A 19,923-nucleotide genomic window follows, 5' to 3' on the forward strand; every position below is an offset into this window, starting at 1 on the left:
GTAGATTTTCTCTTGATTATTCAGCAACTTGGCCCTGATTTGAAATCCCATTTGCACGCGAAAGACAAGAGTAAGCTTCTAATTATCGAGATGTTTTCCTTTCCCATTCTTCTTCCTTGAGAGTTCAAAAATGGCAGTCGTTTACTTAGTCATTTCTACTTTCCTGAGCACCACCTGCGGCCATGCAGAGCAAAAGAAGGAGACTGGCACCAGAAGCGTCGTACCCAATCTTCCGTCTCTGAAAACGGGTGGATAATCATGGCTGACAGTGTTTCACTAAAAAGCTGTGGTGTACGGCATAATAACATATCTTTCCTTTGCATTGACATGTTTGTTGTAACTTAAAGTAGACATTCATAAGTTTTTAAAACTAAATCATTTTAAAAACCTGTCACCATGAGCAGTTCCATTCATAGTTCCGGAAAAATAACACCATTGCAACAAATGATATCGTCAGGGTCAGGAGCTTTGATAACCAGTCTCATTGGTAAGTCTTAAGCAAATGTTTGCAAAGATACCTCTTATTTACTCGAGGAGACAACCTCTTCATCTGTCAGTATTTTTGGTTCTGAAACAGTTTAGGTGCTCAAAAGGAAGAGTTTAGTGGCAAATTTCACGTTCACAAAAACTGTAGTCATATGACGCAACATCACATTTCAGTAGTTTGGACACAGGGGGCCCAGACAAGCGACGAGTCTGGTTGTTTATCCGAAATATAAAAGGAATGTATGGGAGAATATTGAAGAGTCTTATTATCGTAAACTTATATCATGAAATGTCTGAGTTAAAGCTCAAAATAAATGTAAACCTACCGCACTTGCTGTGTATTTTCGTTTCCGTGGTTTTAAATGGCGAATTGGAGCGATTTGGTGGGTTTTGCGTCGACTGTTACTATACGTTATAAGAAGGAGACAAGGGTGGAAAGCTCATTTTTGACCGCTCTAGCGTGAAGCCGATTTTCACCCAGAAATAAGAATTGCCCGGCTTCCAAATCGAAAACCAGATAAACTGAAACGTTGACACTTCTTCTCGTCGCATTCAATCGAAGATCCATTCAAAATCCAAGTGCCAACCGCCAAAACATTTTCGAGAAATGCAGCTTTCGAAGCGATCAGCATCCACGGCCCCGATTTCGTGTGCCAAGGAGTGACCGTCACGCTGTTTGCCCCACGCTGATTGGATGATGCTAAACAATGCCCGATTACAAATGCCTCATGTGGGAGGGGAGTCAGGAGCATATTCGCACCAGCGATTCATCTACTGACTAGCCTGGTGTGAGGTTTGTGTCGCGTGAAGGAAACCCGACACGACGGCTCACACCAGGCTAGTCAGTAGATGAATCGCTGGCACGAATATACCCCTGACTCCCCTCCCACATGAGGCATTTGTAATCGGGCATTGTTTAGCATCATCCAATCAGCATGGGGCAAACAGCATCACGGTTGCTCCTTGGCACACGAAATTGGGGCCGCGGATGCTGATCGCTTCGAAAGCTGCATTTCTCGAAAATGTTTTGGCGGTTAGCGCTTGGATTTTGAATGGATCTTTGATTGAATGTGACAAGAAGAAGCATCAACCTTTCAGTTTATCTGGTTTTCGATTTGGAAGCCGAGTGATTCTTATTTCTGGGTGAAAATCGGCTTCGTGCTAGAGTGGTCGAAAATGAGCTTTCCACCCTTGTCTCCTTCTTATAACGTATGGTAACAGTCGATGCAAAACCCACCAAATCGCTCAAATTCGCCATTTAGAGCCACATAAATGACAATACACAGCAAATGACAATACACAGCAAATGAGGTAGGTTTACATTTATTTTTTGAGCTTTAACTCAGACATTTCATGATATAAGTTTACGATAATAAGACTCTTCAGTATTCTCCCATACGTTCCTTTATATTTCGAATAAACAACCAGACTTGTCACTTGTCTGGGCCCCCTGTGGTTTGGAGTGGTTGATACACATGCAAGTAGGCAAGAGCATGGGAAAGGGGTTGGTAGGTATGTAAGTTTTTTGTAGGTACTTGCTGTGCCGAAACAACTACTTTATGGTTTGTTGGTGATTGTAAATGCTTTTTTCGCATTTTGCCATCTGGAATCAAAACCCTCAGATCTTTTGTCATCTTGGCCAAAATATCTGAGAAATGCAAATTGTAATAGTGTCTTCTGTGGGGAGGTTTGGATAATGAATGGAACATCACAGAGAACATGAAATGAATTATTTTGGTTTGTAATTGGGCAACCTCAACTAAGCATAGCTATACAGAAGGGTAAACTTACTGAAGATCAGGTTCTTTTAATGATGAGCTATGTACCCCAATGCACCATACAAGTTAGTCAACTGATGCTAATGTTTGAACTACTTTGGTCGTATGTTCATGTTTTTTATTGTTTATTTCTAGTGACTCCTCTTGATGTGGTAAAAACAAGGCTGCAAGCCCAGCTCAGGCCTATCCCAAAATGTAAAACTTTGCTATCCTGTGATTTTATTGTTGTTTATGAAACTTTTGTTATTAATTTAAAATAATGGTGACATTGATATTAATAATGATACTAACAAAAATAATAATGGTAGTCAATTCTTGTCAATTCTGTTGTTTGCCTTCTCTCCTAGCATTAGCTTTAGCTTTTTTTTTTTTTTAATGGGGTAGCTGACTCAATTTTCTTGTATATCACTTTCATTTGTATATTGCCAGTTGCTACAAAATTAATGATAATAACAATAGAAATAATTATTTTAAAAAAATTATGATAAAAAGATATAGCTGTTTGAGTGATGAACTGCAAAGTGGAAATAATTTGTTATGAACAGAGTAGAAGGAGAAAAATCAGCATTATGTTTAATTTGAGCCTTTTGGAGTCTGACTATAGAAAGATCAAATGCCAGAACACCTATTTACTCTTTTTTTCCTTTGGAACCAATGATTTCTATTATTGGACAAGAAGTTGTAGGAGGAGTATTATTGTTTTGTTCAATTTTTTGGTTACACAGCTAAACTGGCTGGTTGAGAGGGAAAGCTTAAATTGATGTCTTAAACAACGAATAATCCCTGCACAAGACTCTTTCATATCTGAAGCAAGGGATTGAGGCAATTCAAATTTAAAGAATTTAAATCAAGAAAAATTTTTTACACCTTTCTACAAGATATCCTTGAAAAATGGTTATTATAAAAATTTCTTTACAAGTTATTTCCATCATGTTTCTTATCTATTGTGTGGTACAAGTATTTGTGTTTTGGTTTCATAAATGCTTTATTAGGGGAAAACTATTTTAAAACCAAGAAAAAGGAAATCTTCATGTTTATTTGGTATCATTGTCGGTATCTGTGCACCCACCCCTCCTTCCTAGCCTAACAATATTCACCTGATAACAGGTTAGGGGAGGGGTACATGTTAGTTGTTGAAATACTGATCCTGGTCCTTAATTTTCCAGAGTCTTTATTTAACTGTGATGTCTAAATTTTTTTATATCATGTTCATGTTATGACTATTTTCATAAATGCATATGTGGCAGTTTAAAACAGAATTATGGTCAAAATAGTAATAATCTTCAGGGTTGTAGGTCAATTTGTATTTCCCCTTAGTTCATATTCATTATAATGGTTAGTAAAGCAATTTGAAATCAGTTTTAACTATGACATACATATATCTTTTCTCTCCAGAGGTTTTATTTTCATTTGTTTGTTTTGTTTTTTTTTTTTATCCTTCAGCTCCTTGTTACTTATTCTGTAATGGCCTTATGGATCATCTGTGTTTATGTGCCAATCTTGGATCCCCATTCCGTCCATTTCCTCATACTCTTCATCCTCCCTTTAATTCAACTTTAGTAAGTCTGACCATGTCAACACTACTGTTAATGAAATATGTTGTCTATTTAGAAATCTATAAAGTTTTGTACCTCCAGAATTTTTTCCTTTTTTAACTAATTACATGTATATTTGTGGGTTGGAATTAAAATTATTTGAGACCATACAGTGCACATGTATGAAATTTGTTAAAAATGCACTAGTACCCATGCTATAGTATAATTTGAAGACATAATATTATGGTGCAAGATCTTTTTCCGTAGCTGCCCCCACACTCTGGAACACTTTGCTGTCCGACATTATGAACAGCTCCTCAGTGTCCGTTTTTAAAAACAAATTGAAAACTTTCCTTTTTAAAAAAGCATTTTTGTAATAATACTATTGAGTCACTCTTGTTAAGCGCTTTTGAACTTTGAGGATACTAGTGCTATATAAATACTTAATTATTGTTATTATTATTATTATTATTATTATTATTATTATTATTATATCAGTTAGATTAGTTCTTTAAACTAGCTGTCAGAAGTACCAGTATTGTTTTTGTCTTGATCATTTATGATTATACTTAAGGGCTTCAAGCTCAACCTTTTTCAAAGTAGTCATTTTGTGAATAAAAATGTTCAACATAAAATTATAATGGTCAGGATAAGAAGCCATGGGAAATTGCCCAGAAAAATTCTTGGAAATTTCTACCAGAATGCTGCCAGTAGTAGCATGGCTACCACAATTCTAACTGTCAAAATGACACTTTTGCTAACTTCCCTCTAGATAAAAAAGTGGAAAACAACATTTTGTACCATTATTTATCTCACTTATCTTTAAAATGTGAAAGATTAAATTCCACAGCTTTCAATATGATTGTTCAACACAGGTTGCCAAATCTTTGTTGCAAATTTAGCCGTCAATGGGGACTAAAATTGCTGCGCTTGGAGCTTGTTCCAGTTGAATTTTTGTATTTGAATATATTGTGATTGTGATATTCCTTGTGGTATATTTATTCAGCTGATATTTTGATTGATAATTCTTAAAATGGAATGACATGACTGTTTTAATGGAGTACAGGGTTCAACAATGTGTACATGTATAACTTTGAATGATTGTTGATTAATTAAAAAACAGTGTATTTAAATTCCAGGATGCTCTAATCAAAATTCCTCGCTATGAAGGCATCTCAGCATTGTGGAGAGGCTTACCGCCAACCCTGTAAGATGACAGTTTGAACAATTTTTTTGTTTTAAACTCCATTAAATTGTTTGTGAAATTCTGAACAATATTGTGGTTGACTGTTGCTGAGAGAGATTGTTTTGAATTGTTTGGGTTTTTCACTGAAGCAAGGTTTGTAGCCTCTTGAAGAAATTATTGTTGTGCATGAGTTGGTGGGCAATTAAAGCACTCTACTGATAATGAATTTTAAGAGAATAAATATGAACAAACAGCAATAGAGATTTTGGTAATTGAAGTGAGAGGAGGGCAATTTGATTTGAAATCACATGGGCATGTATGATTTTAGACTAAAATTGCTCAGCACAAAGTTCAATTACCACTTTGTTATGTCCATTTTGAAATTACAAAATTCAGTCACTCAAATACAGGATTTTTTAGTCTGCACACACATTTTGTTGTTGTGCTGAGCTGATTTGTAAAAGTTACAAAAGTTGTCTTTCATTTCTGCTAATTTGAGTTGTTACTTTAAAGATGCCTTGAAATCTGACTGGTTGTTGTGTTCTAGTAAAACTGTTTCATTGGCTGGGTAAAAGCTGTGATTTAGATGGAAATTGGTGGGATTTGTAAATAAACTGCAGATTGTAAGAATCAGTGGTAATTTCAAAATGGCTGTAATAAAAGAATATAAACAACTCTAAGGAATTTTGAAAAGGGGTTAGTTAGAGTGTTATGACAGGAAATTGTACAGTGGTCAATGAACATTTAAGGGAAGCTCAACATTTCTTATTAGATGTCTGGGATTGGAAAAGATCGATTGGAAGACATTACATGGAGAGATCATTTTTTGAACATCTAAGAGTTGGTAAAAAAGCTTTTTAATGAAACTATTTATTATCTGGTCATTATTTGGGAAATGTGGCAGTTTTTTAATATCTCTTCACTAAAGTATTTCTGAAAATCCCATAAATTGTCAACAAAAAGTTGTCCTTCAAATTGTGCACCCTTGGCTGGCTGCTCTAGGAAACTTGTTTCTGCCGGTAGCATAACTCTGCATTAATACATACTTATGTTAAATAAGAATTAAATATTGCTGTTTAATATTATACACAAATAACTGAACAATAATACCCACCTTTCTACATTATGTAATAGGGAGAAATTTTTTCCCACTGTGAGTTTTGATTACAGGTAATGGAAGCTGATATTTCAGCCAGGTTTCAGTCATTTATCAATCTTTATCTAGAAAACTGGGCTGGAGCTTCTAACTGAAAAAGTTCTTAGTAGACCATACACACAGAGTAGTGAAGACAATACTGCATTTTAAATGACAGCTGAACCAAGGTCTCAACTGTTGCTACAAATTTATTTGCCAAAAACTTTTCCTTACCATAACAACTGTAGTTGTTTCTCATAGTGCTGACTGACGTGTTTTTTTATGGTTGTATTGCAGAGTTATGGCTGTTCCAAACACAATGATTTATTTTACTCTTTATGACCAGCTTAAAGTGCTGTATGGATTTGAAGAGGGAGAAGAAAATTTTTGGTCACCGATGTGTTCTGGAGTTACTGCGCGAAGTAATAATTTTTTTGTTGTTGTTTTAATCATTTTGTATAACCAACAAAGTTCATTTGAAAATTACATGCACAACTATTCATGAACCAGTACTTGAAACAATTATTGTAACTTAATGACCCCTATTGCTTTCTTTCTGTCTCACTGACTTAATTACTGATGTACGGTAAGAGTTATCATCAACGTGACTACTCTTTATTAACTGGGGTCTAGGAAATGCTGTGTAACTATTACGTTGTTTCTACTCCAAATGCAGCAACAACAATATTCAGTGTGTTTTGGGTTTGGAGATCAATTCAATTGATCTATAAAAATATTTTTTTTATTTCAGCTGCCTCCATCACATGCATATCACCAATAGAAATGATCAGAACTAAACTGCAATCGAGAAAGGAGTTTAGTTATAAAGGTATTGCACATCCAAGTTGCATTACTTACTACTCATGGTGTCTGGCTTTTTTTATTTTCTTGATTGTAGTTCTTTTTTCTGCACTTTGTCTGTTGAGTGTTTCCATTGAAATGGAACAGATGAATCAAGTAGACATCATTTTTATGTATGACAGTATTTGAAATTTTAACATGATTGCAATAAATGTGAGTATCATCTTTGTAGGTGTTTCTTGCATTATTTCTAATGAATTTTATTATTTTGACTTCAGAGCTTTTAAGTGTAATTAAGGTTGCCATTCAGCAAGGTGGAGTGTTATCACTCTGGCATGGATTAGGACCTACCCTGCTCAGGGATGTACCATTCTCAGGTTGGGACCGTATTAATTAGCATAATTTGTCCCAACTTAAATATTTATTTGACTCAAACCTTCCACTAACTCAACCAAGATCTGATTTTCCTTGGACTTGACCCCCATTCTTCCAGTCATATACTATCAGCTAACAAACTTGGTAAACTCAAATTCCTTTTCACTTGAACAAATTTTACTTCCCCTAGCTAGGTTCAAATTTTACCGTCATGACTGAAACTTGAAATAAAGACATTGGTCAGATAAATGTCAGAACATGGCTGATTGACATGCCTCATTCTCTTACAACATCAACAGGATATTTCAAATTTACCACTGGTGCATTCTAATTTAGTAGAAATTCTATCTTATTGTTGAACTAAACATTGTTGCTGTTTTCCTGTTTGTCTTTTAAAAGCTGTATATTGGACAGGCTATGAAGTCCTAAAATCAAAGTTCACTGAGCCAGGATTTATTGCTAGTTTTTCATCTGGAGTGCTGTCTGGAGCTGTGAGTAAAAGTCCCATTATTTCATTTCATGGGCTGAAGCTGAAGTAAATTAATACTTTGTAGTGCAGTATAGGCTTACAGGTCAGCTCTCCAAATTTGCCCTGGTGTTTTAACAAACAATTTTATCTTATTCAGGAGATTTTTTGACTAAGAAACCCTACCATCATGAAACTAACAGTGCTGGAAGTACAGAAGACCATTTATTACACAAGACGTGATGCTTACATCACTCGTGTTTTAAACTTACAAACTCTCCTATTTACTTACTTTCATATTTTGCATACCATGGCAGACACTTGATAAGGTGAACCTTCGCTAAATCAAACCTTGTGTTAATCAATCAATCAATCAACTTTATTTAATGGAACAGTGTTTCAACTGAGTAACTAGTGGCCCTCAACTGGGCAAATGATAATTAACAGGGGAACCTCGAGGTTATGGTTCCCTAAAGTATTTAGCCCTCACCATGTTTGTCAATGTGTGACAAGTGAAAACGAGAAGTACTCTGCTCTAATCCAGAAAATTATTTTTTTTGACTGGGGTTTTTGTTAATAGAGAAGAATGGGTCATGTTTTCAGACTGTTCAAGTAAATGTTTCAGGCTATTTCACAGATCTGAAGTATATACTGAAATAATAATCAAAGGACATCCTAACATTTTCTTAACTACTTTTAGAACTATTCTGTCCTCAAACTTTTTCTGAATAAGATGCAAAAGAAATGTATTACGCAAATAGTATCAAGTCCTTCAACTTTTTTTGTGGGTTAGAGTACAGTTGATAAGTACACTACAGTGTATTTTCACTAAGCTTTGCATCTTCAATTTGTTTTCCATAATGTTCCATTTTCACCCAACAGTTGTACTGAGATGCATTTGGTAAAACATTAATTGTTGGAAAACATGTTTTTCTCAGTCATTTCTTCTTAACCTTCCCATGACTCAGACTATCTATGTAAGGAAAGGTTTTTCAATTTCCCTCAAAAGCTCAAGTTATCAGGAATGGACAGTACTATCATTTTCCCCAATCACCCACCACACTCCTTTTGAATACTTGTATATGCATGTTTCCATGTCTGTTCAGTAATAGTTTACAGATAACGTTACTGATGTTCTTTTCACATTATTTTGACATCTGTGATCTGTGACTGTACAGGTTCACAGTAGCATACAATCTATTTGTTTTATGTGATGAAAAAGCAAAATGTTGTTAATGGTGACATCTATATGTTTGCCCTCCAATGTCATAAGCAGGAGCCAATCGAAATGCTTGACTGTACAGTTCGACTCATCAGGTAGATAGAAATACAGATAGATAGAAATATAGATACATAGATACACTGATAGACAGTTGGACAGATGGTCAAATTAGATTACCTATCAATGGTTTGCTAACTTTTATTGAATTCTGAAAATCATTGTTTTGCAGATGGCTGCATTAATAACAACTCCATTTGATGTGGTGAAAACACATAGACAGATGGAACTTGGTGAACTTGTTTTTAGTATGTATTCTATTGTTTTCACTGGTTAAGCTATGTTGTGTGTTGTTGTATCCCTTAGCTATCAGAGAAAGGATCAATCATGTACTAACTACCTCCTGGTTAGCTCAATTGGTAGAGCGCCGGACTGTGGTGCGGGAGGTCGAGGGTTCAAGCCCTGGCCAGACCAACACTCAGGGTCTTGAAATAACTGAGGAGAATTTGCTACCGTTCTATAATATCAAGAAATGGATAGATATTATACTCTTCTTGGATAAGGACGAATAAACTGTAGGCCCTGTCTCCTGCAGGGTTAGGGGTAGGAGATGTTAATTTCCCATGCACGAGTTTACTGCGTGGTTGATGTCCTCCCCTGAGGTGGGAAGGGCAGGTTTACTGGGCCCGCAGTAATTGTCACAAGCTGTTGTGGTGTCCCTACCTGCTGGCGAATCTGATAAATTAAATTAAACTAATTGTGCTCTTCTATGTCAAGGAGTAACATATCATTGGTAAAAGTGAAGAACAGTTCCCAAAAGGTACTGTTGGCCCTCTGTTAGCCAACAGTTGGCTGACTGTTGGCCATTTGTCAGCTGACAGTTGGCCGTCTGTCAGTTGACTGTTGGTGAACCAACTGTTGGCCAACTGTTGGCCAACTGTTGGTCGACTGTCGGCTGACCATCAGCCAACAGTTGGCCAACAGTTTTCATTATGCTGCAGACTAAGTGTTGGCTGACCATCAGTGGACAGATGGCCAACAGTCAGCCATCTGTTGGTAACCTGTCTGTGACCTGTCAGGAATGTTTGTTTTAAACAATGTTAACTTACCTCTCTAATTATAGTTTTAAAAATGAAGAAACTGTTTGATTGATTTTGTAATGATATTAAAATGACCTTTGCAGAAGATTCCAGTGCTGTTAAGAAGCTGCCTTTCACATTCTCACTGATTTTTCAGTTGTATAGAGAAAGTGGATGGAGAAGTCTCTTTGCTGGTGAGAATACAGCAGTTACAAATAATGCAATTTGGGTTTTTCATTCTTACCAATTACAGTAGTCAGGGTTACTAGTATTCATTTATCTGGAATTTGAAACAAACAAGTAACCTTTTGTTAAGTTAAACTGTGATGTTATTTAGTGATTGTGGGATCATGATTGAATGTACCACCTGTGTCAAAAAGCCTTGCAAAGTAGCAAATTTCTCACTAGTATTTGAATTGTTCAGCACTCACTAAAACAGTTATGTAATCACTTTTTATTTGTCAGTACTTTACACAGCTGTCCTTAAAGTGCATAACTAATATCTATGATACTATTACTAATGGTGGTCTCATTTACATGCATGGTCTTGGGGCTGTGAGTGCCTGAGGGAAGATACAGTGCAAAACCAGAAGCTTATGGCCAGAAGCTTCTGCCAAAACCCTATCCTAAACCCTTCACACAAAATCCTTGCTAGAATTGTAAGTTGTCTTTGTAGGGTGTCAGTTTGATCTTTTTTCTTTGAAAGGTGGGTCAGCAAGACTGATTAAAGTGGCACCAGCATGTGCTGTTATGATCAGCACTTATGAATATTCCAAGTCTTTTTTTTGTCAATACAACTTGGAGAAGGTTACATCAGCAACAGTATCTGAATTGGTCTAATCCAGGAGCTCTTTAGAAGTAAACACAGTAGAGAAAGGATTGGATGCCAAGACACCTCCTAGGTGCCCAGCTGTTGTATGCTGTGCTGAATCCATTGAAATGGAAACAAGTGGATATTTTTGACATCCCCAGTTGGTTACAGCATGGAAAATAAGCAGCAGTAGTTTCTATCAATTACTGTGGTAAATGATTACCCAGAAATGGCAGCCAGTTGCCAGGAATGTGCTACACTGCCAGCACACTGTAGTTGGCAATTGGACACTCGCTTTTACTTTCTGTGGCAAAGAAGGATGGTTTGTAACTTTGTTAAACCATGTTTAGTATTTTGCAGGGTTCATTCACTTGTTGTGAATTCCACTTTGCTGAATAGCATTTTGTGTCCAGGATGATCAAACTTCAAAGTTTGATTTCAAAATTTACTTTGTTTTCAATGACATGAGGTCAAATTTGCCACTCTGGCTCTAGTTATTTGAAGGGTGGATAATACTATCAACTGGATAAAATGCTATCCTGGGGTAGCAATATAAGTTTTGTCAAAAATTATTAGTGATTTATCCACTCAATAGCCCTATCCGCCCATTGAACAACTGGGGCCAGCTTGGCATTTTATCTCTATTTGGTCTTAAAAAGCAGAACTGAAGAAAGAGCAATGTAATACGAATATTCTCAGATCAATTGTGATAGCTTTAACCCCTTCACACGTAGGAGTGACTAGCACCTAATTTCACCTTACAGTATAACCCATCTATCAAACAATAAGGTCATGAGAAAAAAGGAGATTGTCACCTTACTAAAGCAGCTCTTGATTTTGAAAACAAATTTTCCCTGTTAGAACCTTAGAAAAAGTGTAGAGAACAGTATGGAGAATGTGTTAAAAGTAATTAGTAATAGTACTCTAAATAAGGAAATAAAGGAAAGGTTTGGTCAAATAAAGAGTTTGTTGTACGACACACAACTGCCATCATCTCTATATCTACATGTGAGGCAGTTATGAATCATGAATATAATTTCAATGACTAAGTTTGCAAAATCATTTGGTCATGAACTGAATGTATCTTTTGCTAAAATGGTTACAAATCAAATAAACTTTTCAAAGTAACTGCAACCAAGATAAAATTTGCTGTGCAATACCCAAATAGGGCATGTGGGTACCAACCAGAGTGTTGTCAACTTCTAACTACTGATGGTGTTTCATTTTGAAGAAGTTGTTCTGCAATTGTTGCTAAATCATTAAGGTCAGGTTGTCGTGGAGTTACAAATGCAGGGTGTTGTCTTCTTGCTTTAAAGAGTTCTGTTGGGGCGCGGCAAACAAACTCCATACATTCCATTGGTCTAGGAGTGTCTTCTTCGGGTCCTGAAAGAAAAAATCAGAGGTACACCTGTCCTCAGCATACAATCCTAAAATAATTTAGGCAGAGCAAATGAAAGGAAAATTACATCATGATGTCAACTTACATCATATTAACTTACATCATGATGTTAACTTACATTTGTTGTATTCATAACAAGTACATGTACTGCACCTGGTAAAAAGAGAGCAGGATCAAAGTGTGATGGCTTAGAAACCACTGGTAGAAGCCAGGTAATAACTGCAGTTTTCTGTGCATACTGGTCTTGAAGAAAGCCTTTAAGCTGGGCATAATACAGATCACCTTCTATGTCTTCAATGGATACTATGTCACCAGCTTGGTAAAGAATACCCTTGAACGAATGCAAGTAAATGAAACATTTGATTGTGTCAGGCATCAAGTACAATCTCTTGCCTCCCTCTCTAAACAACCACCTAACTCACAAACCACCAATGGTAGAACAAGTTGCTGTGCACTAGGAAGATTTGATTGAAAAAACTGAGAAACAGAACTGAAATGTACAAAAACTGTAAATATTAATGCTTGCATTTTTCAGAAGACTTCATACAGTTGCCACTATTCTCATGAGACAATAGCTCTTTCATTCACTAAAGTCCCAAAGGAATCGTGCAGATAATAGAGGCAACTGTAGCAGGTCATACAACATGGCAACACAGAGAATTCCAGTTTGAAGATGGCAGAGATCTATTTTGGTTTTTCCTCCCACTAAGTAGTTGAGTCCCACTTATGACAAATTTTAACTACTGAGATCATTTTTGATGATTGAACAACAATAGGCCCTTTGCAGCTAGAGGTCATGTGCTTGGATACTGCATAGCAACACAAAACTGGAGAGAAGGCGCTCCAGTGAACAAACTCTGTAAGAGGTCAAGCATATCTGGCTTTAGACAATAGTTTTCTGTACATTACACTCAATCCTTTTGCAATATTTACAAAATCTCTTGTTTTGACTCGATTTTTGGATGGAAAGCACCATATCTTTCTCGAAATCGTGAAAAAACTGTCCCTGACAACCCGCTCGACCGCTAAGAAACATAGCAGCTTCACAAGGTCTGTACTTCAAAAAATATACTTTTTTCTGCTTTTTTTTAGGTATTGGAATTCTAAAGTCTATGAAAATAAAATATCATATCGAAAATAATAATAATAATAATAAAAGTCTTTATTAAGCATTCTAAACAACAAACGTGTTTAGTTACAATGATATGAACTCAGCAAGTATAAAACTAATGAACTAACTAAATTACTAACTGACTAACTAACTAATAAGAGAACAAACATCTATTAACAAAAGTCCTCTTGAAACGTTCAGTTCTGACAAGCGGGAGAATATAATTATGGCGCCTCTTACGTAGCGTAACCATTGGTCGCTCAGGTGGCAAAAGGTCATCTAAAGCTGTTGTAAAATCGCTGTCGGTGATCTTGGCCCACAACTTCTTATCTTTTAGAATAATAATATTTTCAATCGAAAAAAGCTCTTTACAGTAGCCAAGCTTAAAAGCTCTCCTGAACAGCCTGTCTATGCGACTCAGATACTTATGATAATACGCGCAGCCCCATACTTCTACAGCATATGTAAATATAGGTAGAATAAGACTGATAAAAAGAAGATGAAGATGATCCAGCGGCAGTCCATAGAATTTACAAACACGTAAGATGCACAGACGACTACTGGCTTTCGATATAATATTATCAAAATGTAAATCCCAGTTACACGGATCAGATTGAAAAGTCACACCCAACAACTTCAGACATGGTTTACGCTCTATAGAAACCAGAGGAGCAGGTAAGGCCATAGTGGATTTACCTCTAAGAAGCATCTCCCACGTTTTCTTGAAATTTAGTTGCATACGGTTAGCAGATGTCCATGCGACGATCGATTGGACCTCCTCAGCTGCTGAATTGCCGTTGTTAGCCCGCGATTTTACTGGAGTACTTAATGTTAAATCATCAGCATATTTCACAAGTAAGTTCTGATTTGGTAGAATGGCCTTAATATCGTTGACCATAATAGAAAATAGTATAGGGCCCAAAACTGTCCCCTGAGGGACACCCCTATTGATATTTAAATAATCCGTGACAATGGCATCAACAATTCCGAGTGGAATTTTACAGCATTTTATGCCCGATTTCTTACGATATTATGAGAGTAACTATGCGTTTGCTGCACAAATGGCATATTGTTATGCTTCCGGTGAAAGAGTTGGTAGACCAGGTTCAAGAAATATGCTTCTTGTAGATGAGTTGTTTATGTTTTGTGTGCAACTCAAGCTTGGTTTATTTGAGCAGGACTTAGCAAATAGGTTTCAGATACACAGATCATCAGTTTGCAGAAAAGTGATCACATAGACTAATTTTTTTCTTGGGAGTCAAGTGATCTGGCCATCAAGGGAAGATGTCAATAGCTATATACCAGAAGGTTTCAAAAGGGTTTATGCAAGCATGTATGTTATATTAGATTGTACTGAGATTTTTGTGCAAACACCTACCTCACTGCTACTTCAGTCACAGCTTTATTCTACTTATAAAAGTAATACTACACTAAAAGGCTTAATAGGTATTACCCCTTATGGAGCTATTAGTTTTGTTTCTAGCCTCTACACTGGAGGAATAAGTGAAAGGGGAATTACAAGGTACAGTGGAATTCTAGATTTGTTAGAGCCTGGGGACTCGGTCATGGCCGACAAAGGGTTTGACATTGAAGATTTGCTGAGGGAGAAGGGAGTGGAGCTAAATATCCCTCTGTTTCTAGAAAGTCTGGAACAAATCTCTACCCAAGATGTTCAGAAAACAAAGACAATAGCAAGTTTGAGAATACATGTTGAAAGAGCAATGAGGAGGGTCAAAGGATACCACTTTTTTGGTTCTGATGTGCCATTGTCTACATTGGGTTCAGTCAATCAGTCATGGACTATAGCCTGCCTTCTTACAAATTTCCATGGCCCACTAATCTTATCTAATAGTAACAATGAGCCATAGTGAAGTTATTGTGTTATTTATAATTTATTGGGAATGTTTATACTTTACCTAAACAAAAAAATAACTGATGGTCATTGAACTGAGTGGAGTGCAACTTGATCTGATATCAAACACAAGTGAACAAAATCACACGATGGCGCAGTAGGAGTGTGATAGGAAATCAAAAGTTTGATATCAGACCGAAATTGTACGACACTGAACATTTTCTGGATTTATGTACATGAAGCTCCACTTTGTTCACTCTAAAGAGTAGTAGCAATGTCAAACATAGGAAATAAAATTTGGAAAATATTTCATTTTGTGTGCATTATTTCCTCTAATCTGATTGGCAAACTGTGTACAATCCTGCAACATGATTGGTCGTCTAAATGTAGTGTGGAATTTTGTTTTGCTAACAAAAAGATGCGATTCAGACTGAAAATAGTGGGATTCGTGCTTGAATCATACAATTTGAACCAAACAAATTACATGATTTGATGGTGATTTCAAAATGGATATAATAAATTGGAATATCTGAGAAGTATAAAGTACAGAGCAACCTGTGTTTTGTTTGAGAAGTCAATATTCATCATGTATGATGGAAGGGTGCAGTAAAAATCAATGTGATAAAAAATATGTAAAAAAAAATCCATAGGGAAACAGGAACATTTTTATATTAAAATTGGGAGTTGCGAAGTTTTTAGCCTTTCTTGGTGTGGGGGTTTTAATCTTTGAAGATGATAAATGATGATCAGCTAATTTGTTGTCAATTAAAATTTAATCAAGCTGCCCTATTCCCTCTGCCATACATTGTGAACAGTCTTAATGTAAAAAGTAATTGAAGGAAAAACTATCCACTTTGTCCTTTGCTTCCTGGAAGAACACTGGATCAAAATTAATTCTAGAGCAAAAAAACAAATTGTCATCAATATAACTAAAAAAATCACAGCGTTCCAATCCTGAGAGTCCAAGCTGGAACTGAATCTGGTAGTAATAAATGTCTGTTGTCTTCAGTTTGTACTGGTTAGTGTTCTGGTCCTTAGTTAGATGTCTGACATTGTCAAATGAAGTTTCACCTTCTTTGACAACTTTTATTTCTAATAAGCCAAATGGATTCTGACCATTATTTACTGCATCAAGATCATAAACTTTTCTGGCTGGACTACAACCTAGCCATGGGCATTTGGTCATCCTTTGCCTGGCCAGGTAAGTGGTGGAACTTTAATTCAGGATGATATCTAGAATCCACGTTACACAAGGGAACACAAAAATGGTATGAAGATTTCTTCTTCGGGTCTGATGGCTCGTCGGTAGTTTAGAAATCTACAGTGAATTTTAGCATGTGTTTAGTCTCAATGTAAGACGCATAATTTACTCTCATAATATCGTAAGAAATTGGGCGTAAAATGCCGTAAAATTCCACTCAGTTGCTATTTTCGATCCAATATTTTATTTTCATAGACTTTAGAAGTCCAATAACTCAAAAAAGCAGAAAAAAGTATATTTTTTGAAGTACATACCTTGCAAAGCTGCCATGTTTCTTAGCCATCGAGTGGGTTGTTAGTGACAGTTTTTTCACGATTTCGAGAAAAATATCCTGCTTTCCATCCAAAAATTGAGTCCAAATGAGAGATTTAGTAAATATCTTACAGTTTTTGTAGATAATGCAAAAGGATTGAGCGTAATGAACAGAAAACTATTGTCTAAAGCCAGATATGCTTGACCGCTAAAGAGATTTGTTTACTGGAGCGCTTGCTCTCCAGTTTTGTGTTGCTATGCAGTATCCAAGCACGTGACCTCTAGCTGCAAAGGGCCTATTTGTTCCACCAGACGTGGTTTCCTGAATAAAGGTTCCAGTATTTTTAAGATTTTTTCTTGTGTTAATTCTCTTGAATTAAAAAATTATTTATTTCACTCATTGTGAAGAGGATAAAACTAGTGGTTATCAACATGGTAAATGTCAACTGTTCCGTGATTTCTTTGTTTGGTATTCTTGACTGACAGCTTTCAAATAATGACACACAGGTAATGAGCAGATCAATTAGTTTATTACTATCACCCTTGAGTCAAAATATAATATATGATATGAATTATTTTATCTTTAAATTTCCAGAATGCCTTACTTTGTAGTAAATCCTGTCAGCTGCAACTACAGTTGCAAAACCCTCTGGTGACTTATATGGCTGCAATCAAAATGACACATAGTTACCTGTGTGACGACGTATAAAATCGGTACCTAACAACATACAATGTACTGCACCTCAAAGTATTATTAACCTCAGAGTATTGATAACTACTAATTAAAGGTAATCTTAAAGGAAGATGTTTAACTCTGATCACTAATTTAATTGAGTGAAACAAACCATACAGAGATACCTTTACATTTTATGTGCATAAAATCTTTTCAACCTAATTACTATGTCCAAAGTAATGAGGAATTTACTGAATTAAGCTTCAAAATGTCCAGTCTGTTGATAAAATGTATAGTCATGTATGTGTAGCCGTAGACTTAAGTCAGAGACCATAGTACTCTTTTTGTAATCAAATGTTGACTGAGCTTCACTCTTGAAAAATTTTTTTAGTATGCTGTTTGCATTTTGTGAGCATTTACATCTTACAGTTTCATGTAAATGGCATTACGATGTTGGTTCATGAAACCAGTTCCACTCCTACATGAACAATGTCATATTTTCATCAAATTGAACAACTTCTGAGAGAGATTTGCTACTAAGAAAGACTAAGGGAGTAAATGTACTTTGACCTTTTTTTGTTTCAATATGTGACTTATTTTCTCGGAAACACCCTGTACATATGGATCCAAATGCGGGGAATGATCACATCATACTTCCAGAAGCCTATAAAGACCTCGCACGAGCATCAAATACATAGTTACGCGCGCAAGCTTCGCGTCACGTTTTTAACTTTAAATAGCGTATGATAAGGATCTTCGTTTTTCATATCACTGATGAAGGATTAAGCATTAGCCGAAACGTCCATTTCAAAAATAACAACAGTCAGAGGCAACCAATGTCTATAAAACAAATGTAGGTATAATTGGGCTTAATCAAAGAATTGTACTAAATATATCAGTCCTCACATGCATACAAGAATGAAAAATGATAATTTTTTGGGTATTGATTTAATTTCCACAAAAGTTATACTCAAGAGGGGAAAAAAGGGAAGGAATATCTCACTCACATACACAATCAGAACACCCCTATGGCGTAGTAAAGGAAAAAAAAAAACAGGTATTGGGCAGTATGTGTGTACTATCTATAATTCCATCTTTTGGGATTTGGGGTGATTTACTGACATTTCCTCTTTTGAGATTTGGTGAGATTTTCCGCCATTCTGTCCTTTAGCATTTGGGTAATATTCTGCCATTTCATCTTCTAGCATTTGGGGTAACTTTGCGCTGTGATTTTACGTCATTCCAGCTTTAAGGGTCGCCCTCGAGACATGCACTTTTCATCGAGTAGTTCAAGTGTGAACAACGCTCTCTTTCAGGAATTTAGTAGAGCAGTAAACAAAAGCTTAAGAAAACAAACTTTGCAGTTTACAATAAAATAATTGATAGTTCATGTGGGCATGTACGTACTTAAGTAAAATATATTATAGTACGCTATGAGATTCACCTTTCGTTTCATCTTTTGCAGGGAACGACGACCTCTTGATCTCTCACCAGACTTTCCATTCCAACCTTTCCGTGTCCCTGCCTTAATTCTTGCAATAAGCTTTTTGCTTTCCTTAGAGCTTTGCCGCTGAGCCCGAACACTAGAATTAACCCGTTTCAAATGGCAGCTGTTACAAAGGATTTCGCCATTAGACCCTCTCCTCCACATCAAAGAATTCGCTATTTTGCAAGCAGAACATTGGGGATTATGATCAAGTGACATTATGCCAAATACTCGTTTTTGAAAGATATTAAACCGATCAAAGAAAACCTCCTAAATCAACCCAAATTTTTGACACGAATAGCAAAACAATCATCGGCCATTTTGTTTGCACATGCGCTTAGAGTAATACCCACTAGACTTAGTCCCCGCTCGTTGTTGCCTCGGTCTAGAAAGTGATTTCTTTTGGAGGGTAGACGACTTTGGCCGTACGTGAAAACTGAAAGGTACAACAAAGAACACCAAGAGTTCGTAAACGTACCGAAAAATTTCCTTCAATATCGTTACAGTCCATCTCGTAACGAAGGAATAAGACCGAGAACGAGAATTCTGAGAGAGCACCGGGGATCCATAATAAAGAGAGAGTATCTGTTACCTACTACCATGACCAATAAAAAGGATGACCATTTCAAGCCATATATTCTGACAAGATCAAATCCGTGCGATCAAATTCCCGCGCCCGAAAACAACGAAATCTCAACTTGTTCGTCAACAAGTGACATGGCTTATGCGAATCGCATTGATTTATGCCTGCATACATTTTAAACATCTTCCGCTCTCTTTGTTAAAAACAAAACAAACAAAAAAGATGACTTAGCATTTCATCCAGAGACTAATATTTTTTTCATGGCCGAATCACACTGAGTAAGTTTGTGGGAAAGCATCAGTTTCCGGGCTATGATCGTGTACTCGGTGACCCTTTCGTGCAGTTCGCTATGTACATGTTAAGTGCAGAGGAGAAAATGATTAAGGATCTTACACCCTTCATTTATGTGGTGATGTATTGGCTAATAGACAAACT

General features: G+C 36.3%; 2 protein-coding genes across 3 annotated transcripts; one reads left to right on the forward strand and one right to left on the reverse strand.

Moving 5' to 3' along the window:
- The first annotated feature begins 225 nt into the window (after positions 1-225).
- LOC111331053 (mitochondrial glutathione transporter SLC25A40) lies at positions 226-11,833 on the forward strand. The gene is made up of 11 exons (XM_022936079.2): positions 226-487; positions 2,400-2,459; positions 3,708-3,823; positions 4,939-5,006; positions 6,418-6,542; positions 6,872-6,949; positions 7,200-7,298; positions 7,696-7,787; positions 9,214-9,289; positions 10,165-10,254; positions 10,767-11,833. Exons 1-11 carry the CDS (start codon positions 397-399, stop codon positions 10,898-10,900), a joined length of 1,029 nt encoding a protein of 342 aa, XP_022791814.2. The 5' UTR covers positions 226-396; the 3' UTR covers positions 10,901-11,833.
- LOC111331054 (GATA zinc finger domain-containing protein 1) lies at positions 10,500-19,639 on the reverse strand. 2 transcript variants are annotated; one of them, XM_022936081.2, is made up of 4 exons: positions 18,864-19,639; positions 17,352-17,411; positions 12,389-12,601; positions 10,500-12,254 (listed from the first exon to the last, which is right to left on the reverse strand). In XM_022936081.2, exons 1-4 carry the CDS (start codon positions 19,122-19,124, stop codon positions 12,153-12,155), a joined length of 636 nt encoding a protein of 211 aa, XP_022791816.2. In that variant the 5' UTR covers positions 19,125-19,639; the 3' UTR covers positions 10,500-12,152. The 2 variants fall into 2 exon arrangements, with proteins under 2 accessions (XP_022791816.2, XP_022791815.2); XM_022936080.2 differs by having other exon boundaries at positions 12,424-12,601; positions 18,864-19,268.
- Between the last annotated feature and the right edge of the window lie 284 nt (positions 19,640-19,923).

The sequence above is a fragment of the Stylophora pistillata genome, chromosome 12 (genome assembly GCF_964205215.1).
Source record: "Stylophora pistillata chromosome 12, jaStyPist1.2, whole genome shotgun sequence".
Lineage (NCBI taxonomy): Eukaryota > Metazoa > Cnidaria > Anthozoa > Scleractinia > Pocilloporidae > Stylophora > Stylophora pistillata.